We start from the raw sequence: 26,031 nt of genomic DNA, 5'->3' as shown, positions 1-26,031 counted from the left end.
CTGGGTCTCCAATGTATGCAAATCTATCTCATGCAAATTTTTTTATGGATATCTTGATAGTGCTTCCTGATCATCAGCCAGATTAAGTCAGAGTATGTTAGGTACAATCTCAATCTCTCAGATTTACTACTGATGCTCTTAATATTTGCATTGTGTCAAAGATCTTTCTTATGGAGCTCATCAGTTGTAATATATACAGGCAACATCTTAAGATGCACTTGGAAGTCGATTAATTTATTTATAACACTCATATAAATAGCAAGCTCCAAAAATTAAAATGTTCAATACAACATACAATGATCACATGCATAATCATGTTCCAAGACATGTGCCATAACAATGAAATACAAACAATAAACCTAACATAAAAACAAACAAAACTCCAGTACATAAATTACTCATAAATCTGGTTAAAAAAGACAATTTTAAACAATTTTCCAAAATATAATTTTCATCCCTCAGTTTGCGTTGCATGTTATATGTCAAAGCTCTAGAATGAGTTCCTGTGATGGAACAGCCAACAGATGTTGTCCCGAGGAATGAAGTGCCTACCTTGGAGTGTATCTATTTAAAATCTTTTTCAGACTTTCAGGGGCTTCACCATATAAAATTTTTATGTGTTTGTATCAGCACCTTGAACCGAACCCTTTCAAATATTGGAAAGCCAGAGCAAGCTCTATAATACTGGGGTAATGCTCTCTCTCTATTTGGTGCTCGGAACAATCCTGGCTGTAGCAGTTTGGACTAATTGTAACACTCATATTAACATTTTAGGAAGCCCTAGGTATACAGTGTTACAATAATTTACATAGGGTAGCACCAATGCTTATGCCATCTACCTAAAATCCTCCTTAGACATGTACAGTTTTAAATGCTGAATCATCCCGAGCTTAAAAAACACAGCCATGGTCTGAACATGTGCTTTCAAATTCAGCCTGGACCCTAACCTGACCCCTAGATTTCGGCCTTGGTCACTACAGGCACATTTACATCATCCATGCATTGACAACATAGATCAACTGGGGAGTGGGGGAGGAACATGAGATCCATAAAAGTTCACTACCAAGTGATTTCCAGTTAACCACACCCTGATCGTCTTTTGGCAAGTGGCCAATCTCTCAACCAGAAGACTACCATCTGACTTTTTCCTTGTTGATCCCCCAACATATCCTGAAAATTTGGTGTGGATCCTGAAAATTTGGTGTGGATCAGATGCAAAACAAAAAAAGGTTTTGTAACGTTAGCTGGGGCACATGTTGCTAAGGGTTGCGTACTCATTTCTGGTTACTGAGATCTTTTTTTTCCCCCTTTACTGGCTTCAGCTAGATTAACAGGCCCAAGACTTTGTGCTTTTAGCTGCTCTGCCCCTAAAATATGGAACAAGTTACCTTTTAATGCTGCACCTGAAAACTTGTAACCTCTCATTCCAAAAAAAGGTCAAAGCTTGGCTGTTTAACCAAGACTTTCCTTGGACTCCATCAGGTTGCTTCCCAAACTCTTCCTGGCCACAAGTCCCACAAGATTGTGCCCAACCATTTTTTTATATTTCTTATACCTCTGGTGCTTAACTTACTACTTAACTATCTATATGCATTTTCTATACCCAATTAACCTTCATTTTTACTACTGTCTAATGGACCCCACTCGTACCTATTTTTATGCATCACTTATTTCATATCTGAGTGTATTACCTCTACATGCTTTCTTATGTGCTCAATGTTCTTAAATTTTAAGTAGTCCACTTTGTGCTTACCCTCAGATAAAAGGCATAATATCAAATATTTATAAATAAATAATAAATACAATACTGGTCAAGCAGTTGGTGCACTGGATCAGACCCAAGGTGATTTCTTTCCTGGACAGGGAGACTTTCCCTTCTGTAACTGTTCGTATACTTCCAAAAGTGGCTAGCTCCTTCAGCCAAACAGCAATCTTCATTTCACTCAAAGCCAAACCCTAGAAATTATTTCAGTCCCAAGCCTGGAATGGTGGTTCCACTGTGCCGATGTATTCCTTCAAAGTGCACAAAGGTGGGGGTAACATAATCACAATCCAAGTCACAGGCTCTTAAGTAAAAGTTCACAGCAATTAGCAGTGATGAAAACTCCTTACAGTCAAAATTTATTCTCCGGCAAACCAGTATAGTTCATCCTCAACATAGATAATCCACTTACTGAATTCTGACGGTTGAGATAAAAGCTGAGATATCCAAGAACAAGATTTCTTTCTCTCCATGATTCTCTCAGGAGTTTTTCAGCAGAGATCTCTTCAGCTCAGAGTAGAGTATTGGATTTACTCTTCCCATGACAAAAATTGCTTTGACCTGCTTCTCCATATTCAGTTGCTAAAAATTTTCTCTCTCTCTCTCTCTCTAAAACCCAGAACCTGGAGAAAGGCAACAATAAAAAGAACCACAAAAAAACAAAGTATCAACTTTTTTTTATCCGATAAGTGTCATTCACAACATCATCAAGGCTTAAAGGCACATTCCCCATATTCAAACCCTACAGCGCAACACAGAGATTATCAATCAATCAGCACAGCTAGAGTTTAACTCTGGTAGAGGTTAAAAATCAAACCCATACTTTTGGAACCAGGGTCATAGCTACTAGGAAACTACAACTGCATTCATATATTTCTCCAATATATGGATTGAAAAAAACATTGCTGTCAGAATTCTTGTGTCTCCCCTCATTTGTTCTGAAATGTTAGTTTCAGGACAAAAATTAAGGAGGGACACACTTTCCCTCAAACACAGGCTTAGTGATCTTATAAGCCTTGCTTTCCTTCATAAAGTAGGCTAGAAATACAGGTTTGAGCTGAAATCCAAAACAAGAAGTTCCATCCAAAGCTAAAGGATTCTACTTTCTGCGATGCACATATGCATAGATCGGGGGGGAAAAACCCCCCTTATGAGAGTCCTCATGCCCCCACTGACATGCCCTGAAAATCTGATGTGCATAGGACACCAAACAAAAAGGTTATCAGGGGGATACCACACACACAATGATCTCATAAGCTTTCTCTTTCTTAGAAAATTAGGTTAAAACAGACACAGCGAGAGCAAGAAATGCTAGGCAGAAATCACAAGCTGAAATAAGTGCTGAGGAAGCAAGGATCTGAATCTAGATGGCATAGAAGCAGAGTGAACAGAGAGGGAGGGCGGAGCAAAAAGGGAAGAGAAAGAAAAATGGAAGAAATTAAAAGAGAAATGGCGTTAGGAAGGGAAAAAACACTGTGAGGAAACTGAACTGGGGTTATGTAAGCTTTACACCTACAAGTACATTTTAAAAGCCCGCCGCACGTAAAAAACGGGGGTTACGCACGTGGTCGGGCCGGGACAGCGCCATTCAACGTTGTCCTGGGGAAGTGCGTGCCGGCCAGCGCACGGAAATTACTTCTGATCCAGAGGAGCAGTAAGTACTAAAATAAAAAATCTGGGATTACTTAGGTTAGGTTTAGGGGATGGGGAGGAGAGGGGAAGAGATAGGAAGGATAGGGTTAGGGATAGGAAAGTTCCCTACCAGTCCGCTCCTTAATTGGAGCGGACTGGGAGGGAACTGGGGGAGGTCAAATGACGTCACTGTGCGTAGCTTATAAAATCTCCTCTCACCCTGCGCGAGCGAGTTGCTGGCCGCTCACATATGCTCGCTCGGATTTTAAAATCCGGCGCGCATGTGTGTGCAGCCATTGGATTTTATAACGTGTGCGCCGGTGCATGCATGTTATAAAATCGGTGCGTCCATGTGCACGCGCTGGGAACCGCTTGCACATGGACGCGCACGCAGACTTTTTAAAATCAACCCCCTAGGGGGGGAACAGTTTGGGAATAGACAGAAAATGTTTGCTTGAGGAGATGGTATTGAACATAAAAATGGACTGAAGCCAAAGCAGAGGTGAATTATGCAACAAGCAATGAGCAGGGAAGCAGCGAAGGAAATGTAAAGGAAGACCAGAGACAGGAGCCCTTAGTTCATCTCATCCCACACAAGGCTCCTATTTCATTCTTCATGCCTACTTTTTCTTTCCATTTTTCTCAGACTTACTGCTTGCCAGTGGAAGATGGAAAACATCAGGACCTCAAATATATCAGCTCAGCTACTGTAAGTAAGCAGGCTCTCTCTGGCCTTCCCTCCGAGTACCTGGATTTTCAGAAGGCATTTGTCAAAGTCCCCATGATAGACTTCTCAGAAAATTAAAAAAATCATGGGATAAGGGGTAGGGTCCTATTGTGGATTGGCGAGGGGTTTAAAAGGTAACAGAGTGTTCAGTTTTCCAAATGCAGAAAAAGTAAATGGTGGAGTGTCCCAGGGATCTGTACTGGGCTGTGGCGATTAACATATTTATAAATGATCTGGAAAACGGAGCAATGAGGGAGATGATCAAACCTGCAGATGACACAAAATCATTCAAAGTTATTAAAAATATGAATGGATTGTGAGGAGCTGCAGGAGCACCTTTCGAATCCGGGGAACTGGGCATCTAAATGGCAGATGAAATGTAATTGGACAAGTACAAAGTGATGCACAGAAGAAAAAATAACCCTACGTATACACAATGCTGGGTTCCATATTAGGAGTTACCACCCAGGAAAACGACATTGGAGTCCTTGTGGACAATATGTTGAAATCCTCAGTTCAGTGTGCATGGCACCTATGGCCAAGTGAAAGAGTGCACCCTCACCCTTAACACAACACTACCAGCTGGGAGACTCAGTTGTATGTAGGGGGTTTGAGTTTTCTTTTGACCCAGCACTTTCCTCCTGGCTCCTTTGGGCTTCCAGATCAATCAGAACCAGTACACAGATCCTGGCACCATGAGCCTTCATTCACAACCACTGAGGATCTTTTTTCCCCTTATTTTATATCCCTTCCAGGCACTGCAGCGTCAGTCCTGGGCTGGGGCCATGCACCAGGGCTTCCTTCAGAACCCTGCAATCATGGACCCCTAATCCAATCACTAGGTGTCACCACCCCCCCCTCCTGGCCATCCCCTTCCTGCACACAATTAAAAATTATGCTTTCATAATGCCAAATTTTACACGAACAAGGGTACTTACAACAACACGTATAATACGTATTTACATGCACTGCTGGGGTGCCAACCAGAAAACCCTGCAAAAAAAAAAGTAAAAGGGCATTTGGAACCCATATGGTATTAGGCTTATGGTAACATATATTGGGTGTAGGCTTGGCCCTCAGAAAGCCAGGAATAAATTGAATTACAATATAATAAACCTCCCATACCAAAACACTACTAACTGCCAGCAGTCAAACAGTAACAACTTACCTATGAAAAGACAACACTGTAAATATTACACCAGGCCTTAAAACTCAAATTCACCTCCTATTAGGAATACAGAACAAGCCAGGCTGTTATAGATCCCAGACAGACCCTCATCAAATACTGATTAAAGATCCCCCGATAGGCCAATCCGCCCCTGGACTTTATAGTGTAAATAGAAACATGCAGACATAAACTGAACTGGAAACTGCAGCAAGCCAGATTCTCTATGCAGTGAAGCTATGGAAAAACAGAAACATCACCATGCCTCATAAAACATCAAACAAAATTAAGAAATATAAATCACAACAGTAAAACCATATTAATAAAAATTATATTTAAAAAAATGATGAATAGAACATGCAATAATTAAAAATTCATTTGAAACTTTTCCACATGCTAATAAAATATTTATAAACAGCTGATACCTGAAACACCCAATAATTAAAACTAAGGATAAAATAAGTCTCCTGCTGTCCATACCTGGGAAATTTTGATTTCCAGATGTCCGGAGATGGTCATGAATTAGCACGGAGAGGGGAGGGGGTTATTGGGTACATGGTCAACCATACACACACACATGCTCGTTCGCTCTCTCTCACATGCTCAGTCATACACACATGCTTGATCATACACACACTTGTATGCCGTCACATGCTCAATCATATGCTATCACATTGTCAATCATGCACACACACACACACACACACACACACACACTCTCTCATGCTATTTTTTCTCACCTCTGGAAGCAAAGGGGCAGCAGAAGCCTTCTCCTTCAGCCCTTAGGACCCACCAGACTTCCTCTTTCTTCTCGCCTCCAGGTTTGCTGCTCCTACTTCTGACTGCGGGGAGGAGGGCTGGAGCATGAGAGGAGAGGTCAATGCTTCTTGGGCCACGCTGCTCCTCACGGTGGGGGGGGGGGGGGGGGGGCGAGGAAGGATGGACGACGCTTCCTACGATATTACAGGTTGCACTGGTTCCTCACTGCTGGGGCTGAGCTGCTTCTCATTTCCAGAGCTGGGAATGAGGGAGTAAGAAATCGATGCTTTTCACAGACCTGTGGGACTGCGCTTACCTTCACTGCCAGGGCTGGGAGGGAGAGAGCGGAGGAGGCCAATGCTTTTCACAACCCCTTGGGCCAGTCTGCCGGCGAGGGAGGGGGGAGGATGGGGGCCGTGCTGATCTTCACTGCTGAGGCGGGAAAAGGGAGAACGACGCTGAAGTTTTTTGTAGCCCCGTAGGCTGCTGCGCTCCTCTCTACTGGTGCAGGAGGAGGAAGGGAGGAGACCAGTGCTTCCTGTGCAATGGCACCTATGGCCCTGGCAGTGGCAGTCAAAAAAGCAAGCAGAATGTTAGGAATGATTCGGAAAGGAATGGAGAATAAAACTGAGAATATCACAATGCTTCCAAACAATGAGTATTGTGTGGAGTTCTGGTCGCCCCATCTCAAAAACGATAAAGTGGAACTAGAAAAAGTACAGAAAAGGACTAAAATAAAATATATATATATATATATATATATATATATATATATATATATATAAAGGAGATGGAATGGCTCCCTTGGGAAGAAAGGCTAAACAGGTTCGGGCTCTTCAGCTTGGAGAAAATAGAAAACAGAAATGTGACAGAAAAAAAGGGTAAATATCCTCACTAACCATCAGAAAAAAAAAGGTGAGTAAAACAGGCATGGTGGGGGGAGGAGAAAGTGATTGATACAGGGGTGGGGGAGATAAAAGAGAGACACATCCTGCACATGCCACCTGGTTGGCTACAACTTCACAGGAGGAAACCCCCCACTTTCTCAGTCGGCTCGCCACAAGTACATTTTTTTCCAATCTGGACCAATATTGAAATGATTTTGATTGCCCTGTGCCTTTGTCATCACCTGAAAGTTATTCCTGGGGGAATTCTGCGCTACTGCGGAATTTGCGCAGAATTCCTCCTTCCCACAGATTTCCTCCCTCACCTTGCAGATTTCCTCCCTCGTCTCCCTTCCCGCAGACTTCCACCGTCGCCTCGCCAATTTCTTCCCTCGCTGGAAGACTATTCAAAACCGGAAGCGCACGGACAGCGGCCATCCTGAGAGTGGGGACATTGCAGCAGAGGAGACCCTGGCATGCCGCGATCGGCGCACCCAGGCCTCCATCTTTGCCACGAACGGAGCGTGTGCTGCGGGACGCGCTCAGTTCGCAGCACGCGGGGGTCTCTGCTGCTATTTTCTGTTCAAGGCAAAAATGGAAGGCCCCCGTGTGCTGCGAACGGCGTGCCGGGCCTTCATCTTCGCCATGAACAGTGCGCTAGGCCTTCATCTTCGCCGCGAATGGCACCCATCCCGTGGCATGCCGGTGAGAGAGAATGTGTGTCGGGTAGGGGAGGGTGAGAGAGAGAGCAGGAGGGTGTGAGAGAGAGTGGGTGGGGGGATGCTTGTGTGTGGGTTTCAGAGAGAGGGAGCCTATATGAGGGGAGGGAGATGCTGGTGAGAGAGAATGTGTGTGTGAGAGAGGAGAAGGGGTGTGGGGGAGGGCGAGAGACAGCTTGGTTGGTAAGAGGGGGTGTGCGGGGGATGCTTGAGTGCGTGTTTCAGAGAGGGAGCCTATATGAGGGGATGTGTGTGTGTGTGCGCGAGAGAGTGAGGGAGCCTGTATGAGGGGATGTGTGTATGAGGAAGGGACACTCACAGTGAATTTCTAGGGAAATTCTGCTCAAAATATTTAAAATTCTGCAACTTTAAGTAATAACTTTTTTCTTTAATAATTTAACATGTAATTACTTAAAGACTATCATGTAAATTGTGTTATTTTGACCAATATAAAGTTTGCAGAATTTTCAGTTTTTGTGCGCAGAATTCCCCCAGGAGTAGAAAGTGCACTAAAGCACGAGTCTGTCTCAAAATCTCACCAGCAAACTGCAGCTCTTAAGATGAAGAAATGCATGAGACTAACACCCAATGGTCAGCCTGAGGAGATGTCATGTGCATGGAACAGCCCACAGAAATCATACTTGGGGGAGGGGAATGGCACCAAAATTTTTTTTTTGTTTGTTTCATTTTTTTTCCATTTCCTTTTTTATTTTGTTTGAAAAAAAATAAAAGAAATAAAAGAAAAACAAAAAAAAAATGTCAGGTCAATCCCCACTGCAAACCCCCATGCACCCCCCCCCCACACACACAAACTCCTCCTGGATCCTCCCTCAAATTACCCCCACCAACACCACTAGCAGCCTCCTTGGATCTTCTTACCCCATGTCTTCTGTCTTCACAGGGCAGGAGTGATCTCCGGTCGCTCTTGCCCTGCTGCCGCGTTACCGTTGTATATGGTGCTAGCAGACTTACACTGGCATCATCATCAGTTTCATCCATACAAGGCAATGATGCTGGCTGCTGCCATTTACTTGTATCATGAAACTGATGATGGCACAGCCCTCAGTTTGGGGGGGAAGGATCAAGAGAACATCCAGGAGGGTTTCGTGGCATTTTTTGCAGCAGAGAATCCTGTTTTTGTTTTTAAACAAATGACATTTTCCTTTTTTTGTTTTGCTTTAAATATGAAATGAAATGGCAAATGTCACTAAAATTTCCAATTTCATTTCCAGCAAATGCACATTCCTAATCATAATTTAGTACCGGGATTTGGAATGAAATATCCTAAACTATTGATTCTTTCTGGGGAGCCATCCAAATGATGATTAATTCTGCTATGGTTGAGCCCCCCTTTAAGAAAGTACTTTGGAACAGGATTGTCCAACTCTGGTCCTCAAAATTAGCATGCATGATGTCACAACTGCATGCAGATCTACCTCATATATATATTCATTAGGGATATCCTGAAAATCAGACTGGTTAGCAGCCCTTAAAGACCAGAGTTGAAGAGCCCTGATTTAGAATATTACAGCTGCAGCCTATATTACAAATGTGCTACTTCCAGGCTTATTTTATCATGATCTTTTTCAACCGGGATTTCAGGAACATCCCAAAAGAGCTCTGGAAGCAGGCTGAAAGGGTACCATCCCCCTAACAGCTGTTTCCATCCAGCACCGTGCAGCTGTCAGTAAATTGTGCAGCACAAGTGTCCCAACTCCTGTGGGGTTATCAGAGTTTTCTAGGAGTTGGGACACCGTGAGTTGCCGGAAGGAAACAGCTGCTCTGGGGTTGGCGTCGGCAGCCCTTCTCTCTACCAGTTGGAAGTGCTGAGGGTTTGCTCCTTTCTCCCCATCCAACGGTTCCTTGGCCCATAAAACCACTGCTGTGTCATATTAGTTTTGGTAGGTTTGTCAGTCTGCAGTCACTTTTCTGCTGTGTTCTGCTTCAAAGAACTCATTTTGATAGGATACATTTGTAGGGAAGTGTAAAACCAAAAGGAGAAATTTAAGTTCAGAAAATGAATTTAAAGTTATTATTTACATGTTCGGGGATAGATCCTTAGCAGTGTGGACTGGAATAACTGGGCAGACTGGATGGGCCCCATTGGTTGCTTTCTGCAGTCTGATGCCTTTTTTTTTTTTTTTTTTTTTTAGTATCTAGGATAATGCAAGAGTGGTCAATTCCGGCCTCATGAGCCACAAACAGGCCTGCGTTTTAGGATATCCACAATAAATATGCATGAGATAGATTTCCATACAATGAAGGCAGGCGTATTCATCGTGGATATCCTGAAAACCTGGCCTGTTTGTGGCTCTAGGAGTTGGGCCATTCCTGGAGCACTGCAGAAAGTGGTCACTCTCACTGCTCCTGGAGGCTGCTTACACTCTGCCGATGTCACTCAGCCAGGGTCAGGACTCCACCCACAACATATACTTGACAGTTTCAGCTTCCTGAAGGATCAATAAAACTAGTGGAATACAAATATGAAATACATCTACTTAGTGGTTATGCTAGAAGCGTACACTTCAACTTGTTTTGTCTAGGAAACTTAGAAGTCTGTTTAGTAAGATGTGGCAGGCTAATACATGTAATTTGTGAATAAACTCCACTGCCGATATTGGGAGCTGCCACATTTTAGTAAAAACACTCCTAAAGGTGTAATTTAATTGAACTACCTTTGGCCATAAAATGTAACTTTTAGTAAATGTTATTTACTTTTCCTGTTAAAACTCAGGCTTCCAAAGATTTACTTTTTTTGTATATGTATATATATATATATATATATTTTTTATTTTTTTTTTTTTATAATGGTAGCATAAAGGAGTACAAGTTTATTTATCTTTGTTCTAAAGACTTGTTTAAACCTCCCAACCAGCCTGTAAATCTTGTAGATATTCTTCTATCTATTTAACCTGGCAGAGTGTTTGTGGATTATAACATGCCTGCAGCATACAGGCCCCTCTGAAGGTGCTAGTTTGGGCTTTCCAAGTGGGCCAAAAGCAGGACTGTATTTAGGCTGGAGCTGCAGAGCCTTGCACTCATTGAGTGTCTGTCACCACCGTACTCTCCCGGCAGTCGGGACCACGAACAGTCACAGCAGCTTCTCCTGCTGTGGGAGAGGCACAGGTTTAGAGAAGGAGGACTCCATGTGCCTGTCCTAGCCTCCTCATCCTACTGCTCACTCACATTACAAAGCCATTTTCTGGCTTGTGTGGTTTGACTATCGTGGGGCACCTCCAGCTGTGGGTTCTGGGGTAGTTGCACCATTCATACCTATCTAAAAATAGCTAATAAAAAATAGCTTAAAAAGTCATTGTAACTAGCTACTTTTAAAAAGTAACTTTTTTAATACTGATTGCTGTGGCAGACAGCAGGTGACTCAAGTACTTTAGAGGCTGTAATCTTATCCATTACAGGTTTTTGGGTTAGTCCATCTGGCAGATTCAGAGGTTGTGATCTTGTCCATTACATGTTTTGGGGTTAGTCCATCTGGCAGATTCAGAGAGTAGTATTACAGCAGCCCACTAGGAACTGACAAGCCTCTCCTTCAGAGAATTCCATGAGAAAATGCTGGGCTCTTGCTAGTAAGTTCTGTAGCTGTCATGCACCAAATGGACTTGGTTGGGAGTCAAGAGATACTGAAGTTCAGGGGCCAGAATCAAGTTAAAAACAAGTGTCTATAGATGGTATTCAACGCTAATTACTGCCCCTGCTGGTTTCTGTTTTCTTGGCATTAGTCTGTGCTGATATACCACTCGTGAACATGAAAAGAAAATGCACTGGCATAAGAATTCTCCAGTCCAGCTCATCTTATCCAATGGGGCTCTTTCCTCCTATAAGTTCAAAGAACAAAAATTCTTATGATTATTTCTTGCCATGCAAGAAGAGCAAGTTTGCTTACTGTAAACGGTGTTTTCCGTAGAAAGCAGATGAATTAGCCATGCTGTCTGGGATGTCCTCTGGTCCTGTAGGTGGCGGAGCTCTCAAAATAAAGATCTGAGTCTTGGTGTAGTGTGTGCTTGCTTGGCAACTTCCCCACTTCCCTCAGTCTCCTCAGTCCATGACTAAGCAGATGAAAAGGTAGCAAGAACTGTCCGGGGAGGCGGGAGGATCAGCATGGCTAATTCATCTGTTATCTATGAAAAAACACCGTTTACAGTAAGCAAACTTGCTCTTTTCCCGTAGATAAGCAGCATGAATTAGTCTTGCTGTCTGGGAGTCCCCAGCTGGTGGCTTGGGTGACCCGTTCTTGGTCATGTCTGTGATGAGTCTGATTGTGCGCTCAAGACAGTGGATAAAGCATACGGACAGTTCCTTGTTTGATTCGTCGCATTAGGAAGTGCCCGCTTCAAGAATCTTTGTGCCCATGTTGGTGTCAGTCGCTGTGAGCTTGTCCAAGCAGTAGTGGGTGGTGAATGTATGTAGCGAGGACCAGGTTGCAGCCTTGCAAAGGTCCAGAATGGGCATGTCATGCAGGTGGGCTATGGAAGTCGCCATAGCACGGACCTGGTGTGCTTTAGGTGATGAAGCTAAGGACTCTGAGCGTTTCTGGTAGCAGAATCGTATGCAGTTTGAGATCCAAGTTGACAGGGTTCTCTTGGAAACAGGTAGTCTTGGAGCATTAGGGTTAAAGGAGATGAAGAGCTGCAATACTCTGTTATTGGAGGCTGTTCAGCGTTTATAGTAAGCGAGTACCCACTTACAATCCAGTGTGTGTAGTCTGTTCTGCGGCACTGCTATGAGGCTTAGGGCAGAAGGTTGGAAGAGTGATAGACTGGTTGAGGTGGAAAGATGAAACCACCTTAGGGAGGAAGGTGGGATGCGTACGTAATGTGACCTTGTCATGATAGAATTCCAGATATGGAGAATAGTGTACTAGGGCTTGTAGCTCACTGACACATGTCGCAGAGATAAGTGCTACTAGAAAGAGTACCTTCCAGGAAAGGAATCTGGGATGACAAGTATCCAGAGGCTCGAAGGGTGGTAACATGAGTTGTTCTAGTACAATATTCAAGTCCCAAGGTATGGGAGGCTTCTGGATTGGTGGGCGTAGACGTAGCACCCCTTTCATAAATCTCAAAATGAGGGGGTGAGAGGATATCGGTGTGTAATTGTGCAGAATCCACCTAAGTGCTGATATGGCACTTAGGTGGACTCTGACTGAGGCTGTGACTAGCCCTTTTTGGTAGAGTAAATGAAGGTATGCCAATAGTTGTTCTGGTGGACAGGTCAGTGGGTCCATTCCGCTGTCCGAGCACTAAGAGGCATACTGTGCCCATTTCCGTCTGTAATTTATTCATCTGGAGGGCTTTCTAGAAGAGATCAGAATATCTTGGAGCTGAGGTGATAGGTCTAGGCTTTGGAATACCAGCCTTTCAATCTCCACGTGGTGAGATTCAGAGAGGAATGGAGTGGATGTAGGAGGGAGCCTCCTTCTTGGGTGAGGAGGCAAGGGTTGCTTCCCAGGGGAATCAGTCAGACCACCGATAGCCGAATCAGGTATTCGTACCACGGCTGTCTGGGCCATGCCGGAGCGATTAGAATGAGATCTGCGTTATCTGTGCTTCACTTCTGGATCGTGCGAGATATCAGCGGTATTGGGGGGAAACATACAGCAGACCCTCCGTCCAGTCTATGAGTAATGCGTCCTGCGCTAGTCTCCGGGAGCTGGGATATACCGAGCAAAACGTCTGAACCTTGCAGTTGTGCTCTGTAGTGAAGAGGTCGATGCGTGGCCAGGCCCAGGTTTGAAAAAGTTTGAGTGCCATGTCCTGAGGAAGTTCCCATTCGTGGAGGTGAAATATTCTGCTCAGTTTGTCCGCCCTGGCGTTGTCGATGCCAGGTAGGTAGGTGGCCTGCAGGGTTATGGATTTTTTGTTTGCCCATTCCAGGATTTTTATTGCTTCCCTGCACAGGGTCCAGGAACTGGACCCTCCTTCTTTGTTTATGTAGAACATGGCCATCTGATTGTGTAGATCATGACTGTTTTCCACTCTAGTATTGCCCCGAAGGCTTGGAGAGCATTTCAAATTGCTCTCAGTTCCAGTAGATTGATTTGCTGTGTGCATTCCCAGGTGGACCATAGGCCCTGAGTTTGCAGGCGGATTAGTTGAGCGCTCCATCCTTTGGTGGATGCATCTGTGGTAAGTATATGATATGATGAGCTGGGGGTCACAGTGGGGCTCCCACTGTGAGAGCTGTCGGTGTCAACCACCAGTCCAAGTGCTGCTTTATGCTGGGCGTGATGGTGACAGGAGCAGAGAGACGGTTGGAGAACTGATTCCACTGGGTTTTTAGACCCCATTGTAGATGCCGCATGTGTGGGGAACCACATAGATAGCTGCCGCCATATGTCCCAGAAGCGTTAAGATTTGGCGAGCAGGGGCAGTGGTAGACTGCCATAGGTGGTGTGCGAGCATTGTCAAGTTGATCGCTTGGGCCTCGGGAAGGAAGGCCCTGTCCATTGAGGTGTCGATATTGGCTCCAATGAACTGCAATGCTTGAGTGGGTTGCAGGTTTGATTTTTCATAGTTGATCATTAAGCCCAAGCCCTCTAGGCATTTGATGGTAGTAATGAGATTGGCTTGTAGGAGAGACGGGCTGGGTGCTACCAGAAGCCAATCATCCAGATAGGGAAATATTTGGATTCCTTGTCGTCGAAGGTGAGCTACCGCTACCGCTAGACATTTGGTGAAAACTCTGGGAGCAGAGGAGAGGCCAAATGGGAGTACCTTGTATTGAAAGTGGCAGCCAGTGGTCATAAAGCAGAGGTACCCGCCAGGAGGCCGGGTGCATCGGTATGTGGGAATAAGCATCCTTGAGGTCCAGGGAACACATTCAATTGCTGGGTTGAATGAAGGGAAGAATGGACTTGAAGGACGTCATCTTGAATTTTTCCGTCGTCAAGTGTTTGTTGAGCGCTTGGAGATCCAGGATGGGACGTAACCCTCCTGATTTCTTGGGTATGAGAAAGTATTGGGAATAGAATCCTTTGTGAAACTGCGGTATAGGTAATTCATGGATGCATTGTTGTTGGAGTAAGTTGTTGATCTCCAGGTGCATTTGATCATAGTGCTCAGGTATGTGTCTTGTATGCACTAGGTGTGGAGTGGGGGGAAGGATTGGAAGTTGAGGGAGTAACCTTGTATTATTCGTAATACCCAGAGGTCAGTTGTGATGGCCTCCCATGCAGGTAGGAAATGAGACAATCTGCCCCCAACCGGGAGTGGCAGCAGTGGGTTTGACCCACTGCTGCCACTTCCCGCTTCCCTCAGTCTCCTCAGTCTGTTTTTTTCCGCAAGCCTGACTGCATGCGGAGCTCTTCGGTCTCCTCAGACAGTTTCTGTGAAGTAAAAAAAAAAAGAGGTTTTTTACTGCTTTGATTCATTGTAGTTAGGCTTAATTACATTCTCACTAGTTTTTTCCATTGAAAGACAGAAAATGCCACGACCACCGGGATTCAAATTCTGTCAGTGCGGGAAGATGATGTCCATTACAGACAGACATACCTGCTGCTTCATTTGCCAGGGACCACCCCACAATCAGGCTAATTGCAGGGACTGCGGCCGCATGTCCCCACGAGCCCAGAGGCAGAGAGCGGCCAGAATTCAAAAATTAAAAGAGCCTGCTTCGGGGTCTTATGGCCCCTCAGAGGAGGCAGCTTGATCTTCACTGGGCCCTCCTCGTCCTTCTAAACTGTCAGTGTGTCCACTGCTTCGATGGGGCCTCCCACCTTGAGTGCGTCGACCGCGAAGAAAACACCGACTCCAACACACAGCACAGGGGATGCACCTAATGCATCGAAGACAACATCAGTGTCAACCAGCGTCGGGGCTCTGACGCATCATCGACGCATCCGGCAGCAGGAACCATGCTTCAGGCTTGAAGCATATTCACAAGTCTTCGAAGCATCGAAGCAAAACAGCACCGACGAACCATCAACAAGCTCTAGGACGTCGACTCCATCGACACAGACATCATCAAAACCACCAAAGAAACACATCAGGTCACAAGAGTCAAAACGAACCATCGCCTCTCCTGATAGTTGACGCGGATGTTCCGTCTTCTTCTCCAGATGCCTCTCCAGCATCCTCGACATCTTGAACATCGGACCTCTACAAGCCCTTCAGGAGGAAGACAAGGATATCAATGATGCCCAGAACTCCAGACTCAGAGGCAGAGCAACCCATCCTACCGCCGTGAGCTCCACCAAGGGGGACGTTACTTCAACCTGACATACTACCCCTGGACACATTAGCCTCGCAGGCGATGTCGCAAATCTCATCGATTTTCTCGCAATTCTTGGCCACAGTAGCGACTCAAGGTGGACGTCTACCAGAAGCATCGCAAGATGCTCCAACATCTCCACAGGACAGCCCCAGTCTGGGGGCCCGAGGCCTGCACCTGAACAATCTCCTCCTCTCGGAGACCAGTCACCTCAGACATCAATACCAGGTTCCTCAACAGGATACCCTTCCGACCCCCCCCCCCCCCCTCCGGAGGAACAACTGGAACCAGTCTCTCCTTCAGAGGATCTCATATATTCTAAGTTCCTCAAGAGGGTGGGATAATGACTGAACATTGAAACTAAAAATATTCCAGATCCAAGAGCAGATGTACTTGGCCTCCTAAAGATCTTTGAGAACCCGACAGAACCTACTGCTCTTCCATCACACGAGGTACTGGATTCAGTCATGAAGAGAGCCTGTGAGACCCCTCTATCAGGTCCTCCCACTTCCAGGAAGTCCGAACTTAAATTCAGAATGCGACAATCTTCTTATTCGCACGTACAATTACCGCATGCTTCAGTAGTTGTCAAGTCGGCTATGCAAAGAGCTTGAAAGTCTAGCCTACATTCGAATACCCTTCCCGGGAGAGATTCGAAATACAATCGATGACTTCGGCAAAAAAGCATACCAATCAGGAATGCTTAATACAAAAATACAACAGCATCAGCTTGTAATCACCCAGTATCTCTCTGAGTGTTTACAATCGTTGAAGCCTCGACTTCAAGAAGCATCTCCAGACCAGCAACTCCCTGAAGAGTTCCACCATATGGAAGAAGGCCTGCGGCACCTAATATGTACAAAGGTTTTGAAACATCATCAAAATCTACAGCCAACACCATCGTGGCTTGATGACTTGCATGGCTATGAGCCAGTGCCATTCGAGAGGATGGCACTGAAAAACTAGCAGACCTGCCCTGTCTGCCCAATAATCTGTTTGGTGACCAATTCCAGGAAACAGTAGCTCAATTAAACTCAATAAAACTGGCAGTTATGTCTCTAACTTCTCCATCTGACCCATCTTCCTCCAGGCGGTACTTTCAATATCAACGCCGGCCCTTCAGACCTTATCCTGCTTCACAGTCACCACACTACTCTACCTTCACAAACACAGGGAGCTAGACAGCGTCAGTGTAATCCGAAGCAATCTTGGCCAGCACAGGATCCAAATCCCCCAAAACTATCACACTACACCAAGACTCAGATTTTTACTTTGAGAGCTCTGCCATCTACAGGACCGGAGGACATCCCAGAAAGCATGGCTAATTCATGCTGCTTATCTACGGGAAAATGATTTGTAGAATAAAATATTAGTATGAGCAATGTTTGAACCTCATAAACCCATTGTACATAAAAAGATGCTACGTACACTCCTGGGGAATTTTGCACTACTGTGGAATGCAGAATTTACTTAGAATTCCCCTCCTGCACATAATTGTCTTTTTTGTCCAGAATTTGGAGATTCCCGGTGCACCACAAATGGAGCCTATCCCACTTGCAGCCAAAATAAAGGGAGGCCTAGTGGCCACAAGCAGAGCCCACCCCACTCACAGCTGAAGATGATGAAGGCCCTGTGTGTCTGTGATTTGGAGCCTGTGTGCCTGAATAAGGGAGTCTGTGAGAGTTGAGAGAGGGAGCTCATATGAAGGTGTGTGTGTGAGAGAGCAAGAGAGCCTATGTGCAGGGGTGTGTGAGTATGCATGAGAGGGGAGCCTGTGTGAATGTGTGTATGCAAAAGAGAGATGGCGCCTGTGTGAGGGTGTGAGTGAGTGTGTGTGTAAGTGAGAGAGAGATAGAGGGAGCCTGCGTGAGGGGATGTATGTGTGCAAGAGAGAGAAGCCTGTGTGAGGGGATGTATGGGTGTAATAGCGAGAGGGAGATGCATGAGGCAGTGTATGTGTACGAGAAAGGTAGCCTGTGTGTGTGAGGAAAGGATAAAGGCAGCCTGTGAGAGGGTATGTATGTGTGTGTATATATGAGAGAGGGAGGGAGCCTGTGTGAGGGTAGGTATGTGTGCGTATGTGAGAGAGAGGGAGTCTTTGAGGGGGGGGTGTATGTGCGAGAAAGAGAGGGAACTTGTATGAAGGGATGTGTGCGTGTGAGAGGGGACAGAAGGAACCTGTTTGAGGGTGTGCATGTGCGTGAGAGAGAGGAAGCCTGTGTGAAGGGTTGTATGAGAGAGTGGTCAAATTCTGGGAGTGGAGGGCTGGGGGTGAAGATAGTGGCAGGGATTGAGCCTGGAGGGGAAAGATAGTGGAGGGTGGAGGAGTTACAGCCTGAGAGGGCAGAGTGAAAGGGGTCTGGCCAGGGGAATAGGGAGAGAGGGCGAAAGGGACACTCTTACAGTGCATGTCGAGGGGAATTCTACTCAAAATATTTAAAACTCTGCATCTTTGAGTAATAACTTCTGTATTACATTTTAAGTGAATTACTCAAAGACTGATTTTATTCTGACCAATATAAAGTATGCAGAATTTTAAAATTTTGTGCGCAGAATTCCCAAGAGTATATGTGCCTGCCACCTTAATGACAGAATTTAAACATAAACAGAGGACAGTGATAAGGTCATGCAAGAGAGAGGCTTGGAGATCAAATAGAATTATCAGAGATACAGTGGGAAGAGGTAAATAGGTCGAAAAGTTGAGCTAAGAGATCCTTATCTGCAAACAGTGACTGTTACTTGTTCCTCAAGACCCCACTATGTCTGTATGTCATACACAGAGAAAAAAAAAAAGAGGGAGAAAACTAGACTGGCATCTGAAGAAAGGACTTCTGTGATCCTTGAATAATTTCCATGTTGCCTAGCAAGAGATACCATGCATACACACACACATAAACACAAACTGACTCTCTCTACCCCTTGTACACAGGTGGCTTCCCTGCTGAACGGACAATATAACAAGGAGGTGGAGGAGTATTTTGTGGTGGACTGTCGCTATCCATATGAATACGCAGGGGGTCATATAAAGGTATACAATTCCTATCCTGAGATTCATGTGGCCTAACAATAGAAACCTCAGATCAGGGATGTGGTGCCATGATTGTGCTTAGAGCTTCAGGTCAGGGATGTGGTAGTGCTAGGTCTATGCCTAATACAAGAATTGCAGAAGTGCTGTTGAGCAAGGCCGTAAAAGAAAAAAGAATCAAACTGTAGAATGATAGGTCAGTGTAACTAGTTTCATATCAGTAAAAACATCATCGGGATGCTGGTCCAGTGCCATGGGCTCAGGCTGTGTGAGCTGCAGTGCACAGGAGTTGGGGACTATATCTCAGTACATAAAGGGGTGAATCTCGACATTACGAGAGTAGTTTTCAATAGTGTGCATAACTCAGTATATACACGCATACTTAGGTGCACTTAAAGTTACACCCGAATATAAACTGCACGCAGCAGGAGCCACACAATTTATAAAATGCCAGGCTCGCTGCCCCAAACGTGCATGCGTATGTTTCAGTACACGTACATTTTTCCATTGCAGTGACCTGTATAGTTTATACACCTATTTTATAAAAGTATGTACTTATATTTTACACCTTAAGAGGGTAATTTTCAAAAGGCTATAAGCACATAAATGGGCTTTTGAAAATGGCTATGATATATGCTGCTTTTACACATGTAACTCCTTTGAAAATTACCTCCTAAATAATTGTAATGTGCCCATAATAACCCTCATTTTATGCTTGGAGGCAGATACTTTATGAAGTTGGCTGAGGTATGTGCATATCTCGCTTATGCAAATATGTACCGGTACTTGTGCGCATACTTCCAAGCACCAGGTTGCCAAGACCTCCACCAGTTCACTTACACTCTTCACCACTTGCTAGAGTACCCCACCCAAAAACTGCAGGCAAAAGAGAGGTCAGATTTAATATCCATGACTTGATTAGCAATTGTAAAAGCAAAGGCTCATCTCTTGATGTCTGTGCACTCTCAGTCTATAAAATATGGAAGGGTGCGCATACTTGCAAACCTTGCCCTGTAACGCCCTCGAAACGTTCTTTGTACCCACTCGTTTCTGAGCAGCCACAGTACCTACATAGTACACCCACCCTTCTGAAAATTCACTTATTACGCACATACGCATTTATATGCTGATTTTACATTCACAACCCCCATGTAAGTCTTTGAAAATTACCCCCAATAAGTCCAGCTGTGAGTAAACTGGTAACAGTAAAACGTGTCCATAAAAAGTTAGGTTATTAGCCTGCTCCTAATAGTCTTCCTAATATTATGGAAATCAATACAGGAGTCAGAATTACAAGTCCCTGCATGCCATAGAGTAAAACCAGCACTGCATCAACTTGTTCTGAAAAAAAAAAATGGAGCTAGTTGGCAACTCTGTGCTGTGGTAATGCAAAGTAAAAGCAGATCAGTGTAGTGGCGCTTTGATGGCACTGCTGGAAGAAACAGGCACTGTACTCAGGCTTGAGACACATGAGTCCAATTCCCTCTGAAATCTTTTAAAGAATTTTGTCCTGATGAATTCCCTTTTTTAGTCGCTACTGCATAGGGAATGGTTTAATAAGCACCAGCTAGGGAGAAGCTCTCAGACACAGGAAAGGAAGCCAATGATATACATGAAAGGAATGGGATAGGATAACAGTGCTGGCTGTAGGGAGCTTAGCCATTTACTTTAAAAGCCTGGTGGTAGCTTCCTGCTGTTAAATGTGGGCAACGGGAGCCTTCATTTCTAGGTCACCAGTGCTTTACCAGGAGGATAGAGTTATTAGAAAATAATGCTAAACGATTGAATTTACGAATTCTGAATTTTCCCAGACTAGTTGGGGAGGAATCCCTAATAACTCTGAAGAAATTCTTGGTTGTTCCAATGAGTATTCCCCAGTTATTAATAATTGTTATTTCCTTTCTAAATCTAAGAATGAAAATGAGAGATCAGAAATGTTTCAAGGGGACTTAACCAATTTCCTGGAGGATTCCTCAGCCAACGTAATTGACTGGGGAACTCTATTGGTAAATTTTCATAATATTTCTGATATTAATTCAACCATGAAAAAAATACTTTAACAAATATCCAATAAATTTTTTTGGGAAACAAACAAAAATCTTTCCGGACTTGGCAATTTCGACTCAGCAACGGCGTAAAGCCTTCCTAGTCCACCGCCAAGAAGTTCTTTCTAGGGGTTTTTCATTTGTACTACATTTTCCATGCAAATGTATAATAAAGAGACAGGAAGATATGTATATATTTTTCACCCCGAACCAGTTAAATAATTTCTTAGAACCATTGAGATTACCTTCATCAACCCCAGTGTCAACTTAAAATTAGAAATGGTATATAGGCATACTAGATATTTTTCCGAAATACTGTGTTTGTTTTTTCTTTTTATAATGCTCTCCCAGCATCTCATGAAACTAAAATACTCCTCCAGGTTGACTGATGTTTAAAATAGTAGAAGTTAAATTTATGGATATGGAATATATTGTTAAATTGGAATGTCAAACTATACTATTGTATTTCATATGCAATATTTGATTTATTGTATTGTTTTGAAAATCCAGAAACAAAGGTAAAAAAAAAAAAGAGTGCTGGCTGTAGGGAGCTTAGACATTTACTTTAAAAGCCTGGTAGCTTCCTGCTGTTAAATGTGGGCAACGGGAGCCTTCATTTCTAGGTCACCAGTGCTTTACCCCCAGTGTACTCCTTCCCCCACATTACTGACCACCACCGTGATGGTGCTTGGCTTGAGAAGCAGGACTGCACCTCCCTTTGCCAGTTCAGTACAGGTAGGCTCTTCTGTTGGTTAGAAAGTTTTGCAGGAGAAGATAGCCAGGGACCCACCTTCTCTCCCGCCCTGGGGGAGGGCTATGGATGCTGCTTCTGCAGTGAGCTTCATTTCTTCTTTTAACATCCGTTCCTTTCCTGTTCTCTCGCCGCCGTAGGGAGCACTGAACCTGTACAGGGAGGAACACCTAAAAGAAGCTTTCCTGCGGAGTCCCCAGAGCCTGTCTCCAAAGCAGAGGAGAATAGTCCTGATCTTCCACTGTGAATTCTCGTCGGAGAGGGCCCCACGGCTGTAGGTGTTTCATTGGCATTCCGACTTCTTCACTGATGCTTACAGCAGACCAAGCAAATACACAGTAGGGTGTACAGTGATTTTTTTTTTCCATTTCGTTAGAGGGGTTTTCTTATTAATTTTTTTTTAATATATGCTATGTTTTAGTGCACGATATTGGCAATGTGCACTAAAAGACCCCCCCCTTTAGAAAACACCCCCTCAGTCTTCCCGTCACCCCTCCTTAATCTTTCTCTGATTGGGTCCAGCTGAGGCAGGAGCAATCTCCAGTCCCTCCCCATCTTGCCTGTGCCGTCCTCCAACATGACACCAGCAGAATCTGATCTAAACGTGCGGGCAACGAGCTTTAATTGTATAAGTAAAAATAAAAACATAGCAAAACGTCCCTAAATAGATTTCACCACCTGTTTCTAGCTCCTAGCTAAGATATTTTCTGAGCTGCTTATACCAACAGGCCAATCCAGTAAATTTGCGGGGGAAACGGGTGCTCAGTGTTTCCTAATGCACGCCCAGCCGCCTCTCCTTGGCACAAGAGGGGTCACACTAAAAAGGAGGCACTGGGGACAAATATGCGCCCCTAGCGTCTCCTTGGCAGCAGGCGCCCAGGAAAGGTAGCTGTCAGTGGGTTAGGAATTTTATGAATATCTGTTTTCCCAACCTGTGCACAGCCACTGGTTAGGAAGAGGGACGCTCGTTAATTGAGCGTCCCTTTTCCTAACCATCGGCACACTTTTTTTTTTTTTTTTTTAACATTCTTGTCTTTTTTGTTCCTCCGACTTAATATTGCCACAAAATTAAGTCAGAGGAAGTACAGAAAAGCAGTATTTTCTGCTTTTCTGTACACTTTTTCGGCTGCTCAGAAATTGCTCTAGGCAGGCGTTAATTTCTGGGAGTAAAAATGTGCGTGTCAGACGCACTTTTTTTTTTTTAATTGGAGAAGAATAGCTAAAAGTCTCATCAACATGCATTTGTATGTGATGAGCGCTATTAGTTTCGTGGGGGGTTGAACACATATTTTGGATGCACTAATCCCCTTAGAGCATAAGGGGTTGTGGATGCATGTCGAAAACCCACATTCAACTATGATATTGCATTGGCCTTCAGATCATTAAACTTCTTCTATCTAGTAATAAGCAGCAGACAGGCATTCATCCAGCTTCTCCAGCAAGCAACTAAGCTTCAATACAAATCATTGCTAAGCAATTCTAAGCTATTTCCCCATTTCTATGCATACACATAAGATTTTTTTAAAAGTACTTTAGTTTCTCATTAGCAGTCCAAAGTCAACCGAAACCCAACTTAATACACTGTAAGTCGCTCCCTCCTGAACCAAGGATTCCTATTTTTAAAACAGATTCTTATTAGTATACATTCCCCTACCTCTCCTTTGCTAAGGGTCAATAAACAAGTTGTAGGTGATAACTGTCGCCTGGACTAACTTAGGGGCCAATGAGGGAATTCTGTACACAAAAACTTAAAATTCTGCAAACTTCTACATACTTCATATTGAGTCAGCATAACACAATATGCTTGACAATCTTTAAGTAATTAATTTAAAATAAAATACAGAAAAAAGTTGTTACTTAAAGATGCAGTTTTAAATATTTTGAGCAGAATTTCCCTAGAAGTTCACTGTAAGAGTTTCCCTTCCACCCTCTTTCCCTGCTCCCCTGGCCAGTTTCCTTTCACTTTGCCCTCTCAGATCCCAACTCCTCCAACTGCCACATTCTCTCCCCTCCCCCTCTAGGCTCAATCCTTTCCTCTCCCAGAGTTTGACCCCTCTCTCAATACTGCCCCTCACACAGGCTCCCTCTGTCCCTCTCTCGCACACACACTCTCTCTTTTTCTCTCATGCTTACACCCTCACACAGGTTACGTATGTCTCTCTCTCATACACCCCTGCACACTGGCTCCCTCTCTCTCACTCACCCCCATACATATAGGGGCGGATTTTAAAACGAGCGCGAATAGCCTACTTTTGTTTGCGCTCCAGGCGCAAACAAAAGTACGCTGGATTTTAGTAGATACGTGCGGAGCCGCGCGTATCCGCTAAAATCCTGGATCGGCGCGCGCAAGGCTATCGATTTCGTATAGCCGGCGCGCGCCAAGCCGCGCAGCCTACCCCCGTTCCCTCCAAGGCCGCTCCGAAATCGGAGCGGCCTCGGAGGGAACTTTCCTTTGCCCTCCCCTCACCTTCCCCTCCCTTCCCCTACCTAACCCACCCGCCCGGCCCTGTCTAAACCCCCCCCCTTACCTTTGTCGGGGGATTTACGCCTCCCAGAGGGAGGCGTAAATCCCCGCGCGCCAGCGGGCCTCCTGCGCGCCGGGCCGCGACCTGGGGGCGGGTACGGAGGGCGCGGCCACGCCCCCGGGCCGTAGCCACGCCCCCGTACCCGCCCCCAAAACGCTGTCGACACGCCCCCGAAACACCGCGACGACCGGGCCCGCCCCCCGACACGCCCCCCTCGGAGAACCCCGGGACTTACGCGAGTCCCGGGGCTCTGCGCGCGCCGGGAGGCCTATGTAAAATAGGCTTCCCGGCGCGCAGGGCCCTGCTCGCGTAAATCCGCCCGGTTTTGGGCGGATTTACGCGAGCAGGGCTCTGAAAATCCGCCCCATAGGTTCCATCTCTCTATCTCACACAGACATCCCTTCACACAGGCTTTCTTACACCTATACACACCCTCACACAGGCTCCCTCTCTCACAAACAAGCACCTTCACATACACACAATCCCTTTTTCACACCCACACTCCTTCACAATCTTCTGACATAGCACTCTCTCTCTGGCACCCACAACCATGCACCCTCACCCCCTGGCTTGCAGTCTTACACACACACAAACACACACACTTACACACACACACACACACACACACACACACTTACACTCACTCTCACAGAGGCTTGCTCCATCTTTGTTGCAAGTGGGCCGGCCTCCGCTCACAGCAGGCCGGGGCCTGCCCCTTCTTTGTCGCGAGCAGGGCAGCCTCCGCTCGCAGCAGGCCGGGGCCCGCCCCTTCTTTGTTGCCCCTTCTTTGTCGCGAGCAGGGCAGCCTCCGCTCACAGCAGGCCGGGGCCTGTCCCTTCTTTGCTATGAGCAGGCAGGCCTCTGTTTGTGACACACCGGGGCCTGCTCCTCCTTCGTTGTGAGTGGGCGGGCCTCCGCTCGCAGCACACTGGGGCCTGTTTCATCTTCGCTGTGAGTGGAGGCTGTCCCACTCACGGCAAAATGAAACAGGCCCAGGCGTGCCATGAGTGGAGGCTGGCCCGCTCACGGCGAAGAAGGAGCAGGCAAAGGCATGCCATCATCAGAGACCTCGCTCACGGCATGTCTGGGCCTGCCAAATTCTGTGCAGATTCTGTCCAGCTGCACAGGAGGGGAATTTTGCAGGAATTCTGCATTTCGCGGTAGTACAAAATTCCCAAAGGACTAAACATAGTGGGGTAGATTTTCAAAGGGTTATGCACGTAACCCCCGAAAACCTACCCCAAACTCCCCGTGTGCACGCCAAGCCTATCTTGCATAGGCTCGGCGGCGCGCGCAAGCCCCGGGACGTGCGTAAGTCCCGGGGCTTTCCTGGGGGGGCGCGTCATCTGGGGGCCTTCCGGGGGCGGGGCCGTGGGCGTCTTTAATCTATGGTTGAATTTTTGCTATTTTAATCTTAGTTTTAGATCTGTATCTTCATAGCCTTTCCTCGGTTTTGTTATCCTGTTTTCACCCTACCCCTTGTTATACTGTATTTTCCACACCTTTTGTTAAATTGTGAACCGGCTTGATGTTTCTGACGAATGCTGGTATATAAAAGCAGTTAAATAAATAAATAAATGGTGCGCTGGCAGCCGGCCTGCGCGAGTTACGCCTTCCTCGAGAGGCGTAACTTCTGGAATAAAGATAGGGGGGGGTTTAGATAGGGCTGGGGGGTGGGTTAGGTAGGAGAAGGGAGGGGAAGGTGAGGGGAGGTGGAGGGAACGAGGCTGGCTGCGCAGCTCGGCGTGCGCAGGGTGCCAATTTTGTTCAGCCTTGCACGCGCCGATCCCGGATTTTAACAAATATGTGCA

General features: G+C 45.6%; 1 protein-coding gene and 1 long non-coding RNA gene across 2 annotated transcripts in view; one reads left to right on the top strand and one right to left on the bottom strand.

Annotated features, from left to right (window-relative positions):
- Positions 1 to 26,031, top strand: part of LOC115095876 (M-phase inducer phosphatase 1-B-like) — a 51,110-nt gene that overhangs the window by 18,357 nt on the left and 6,722 nt on the right. Inside the window, exons 8-10 of the mRNA XM_029610168.1 lie at positions 4,041 to 4,103; positions 18,804 to 18,902; positions 21,836 to 21,969. Coding sequence (XP_029466028.1) covers positions 4,041 to 4,103; positions 18,804 to 18,902; positions 21,836 to 21,969 — 296 coding nt within the window. The remainder of the gene's footprint in view (positions 1 to 4,040; positions 4,104 to 18,803; positions 18,903 to 21,835; positions 21,970 to 26,031) is intronic.
- Positions 1,603 to 2,458, bottom strand: LOC115095877. Its single transcript, XR_003857899.1, has 2 exons — positions 2,175 to 2,458; positions 1,603 to 2,013 (listed from the first exon to the last, which is right to left on the bottom strand). It is a non-coding gene; the product is annotated as an uncharacterized LOC115095877 (long non-coding RNA).

Source organism: Rhinatrema bivittatum, chromosome 7, assembly GCF_901001135.1.
Source record: "Rhinatrema bivittatum chromosome 7, aRhiBiv1.1, whole genome shotgun sequence".
Lineage (NCBI taxonomy): Eukaryota > Metazoa > Chordata > Amphibia > Gymnophiona > Rhinatrematidae > Rhinatrema > Rhinatrema bivittatum.
This window is presented reverse-complemented; position numbering and strand designations above follow the sequence as displayed.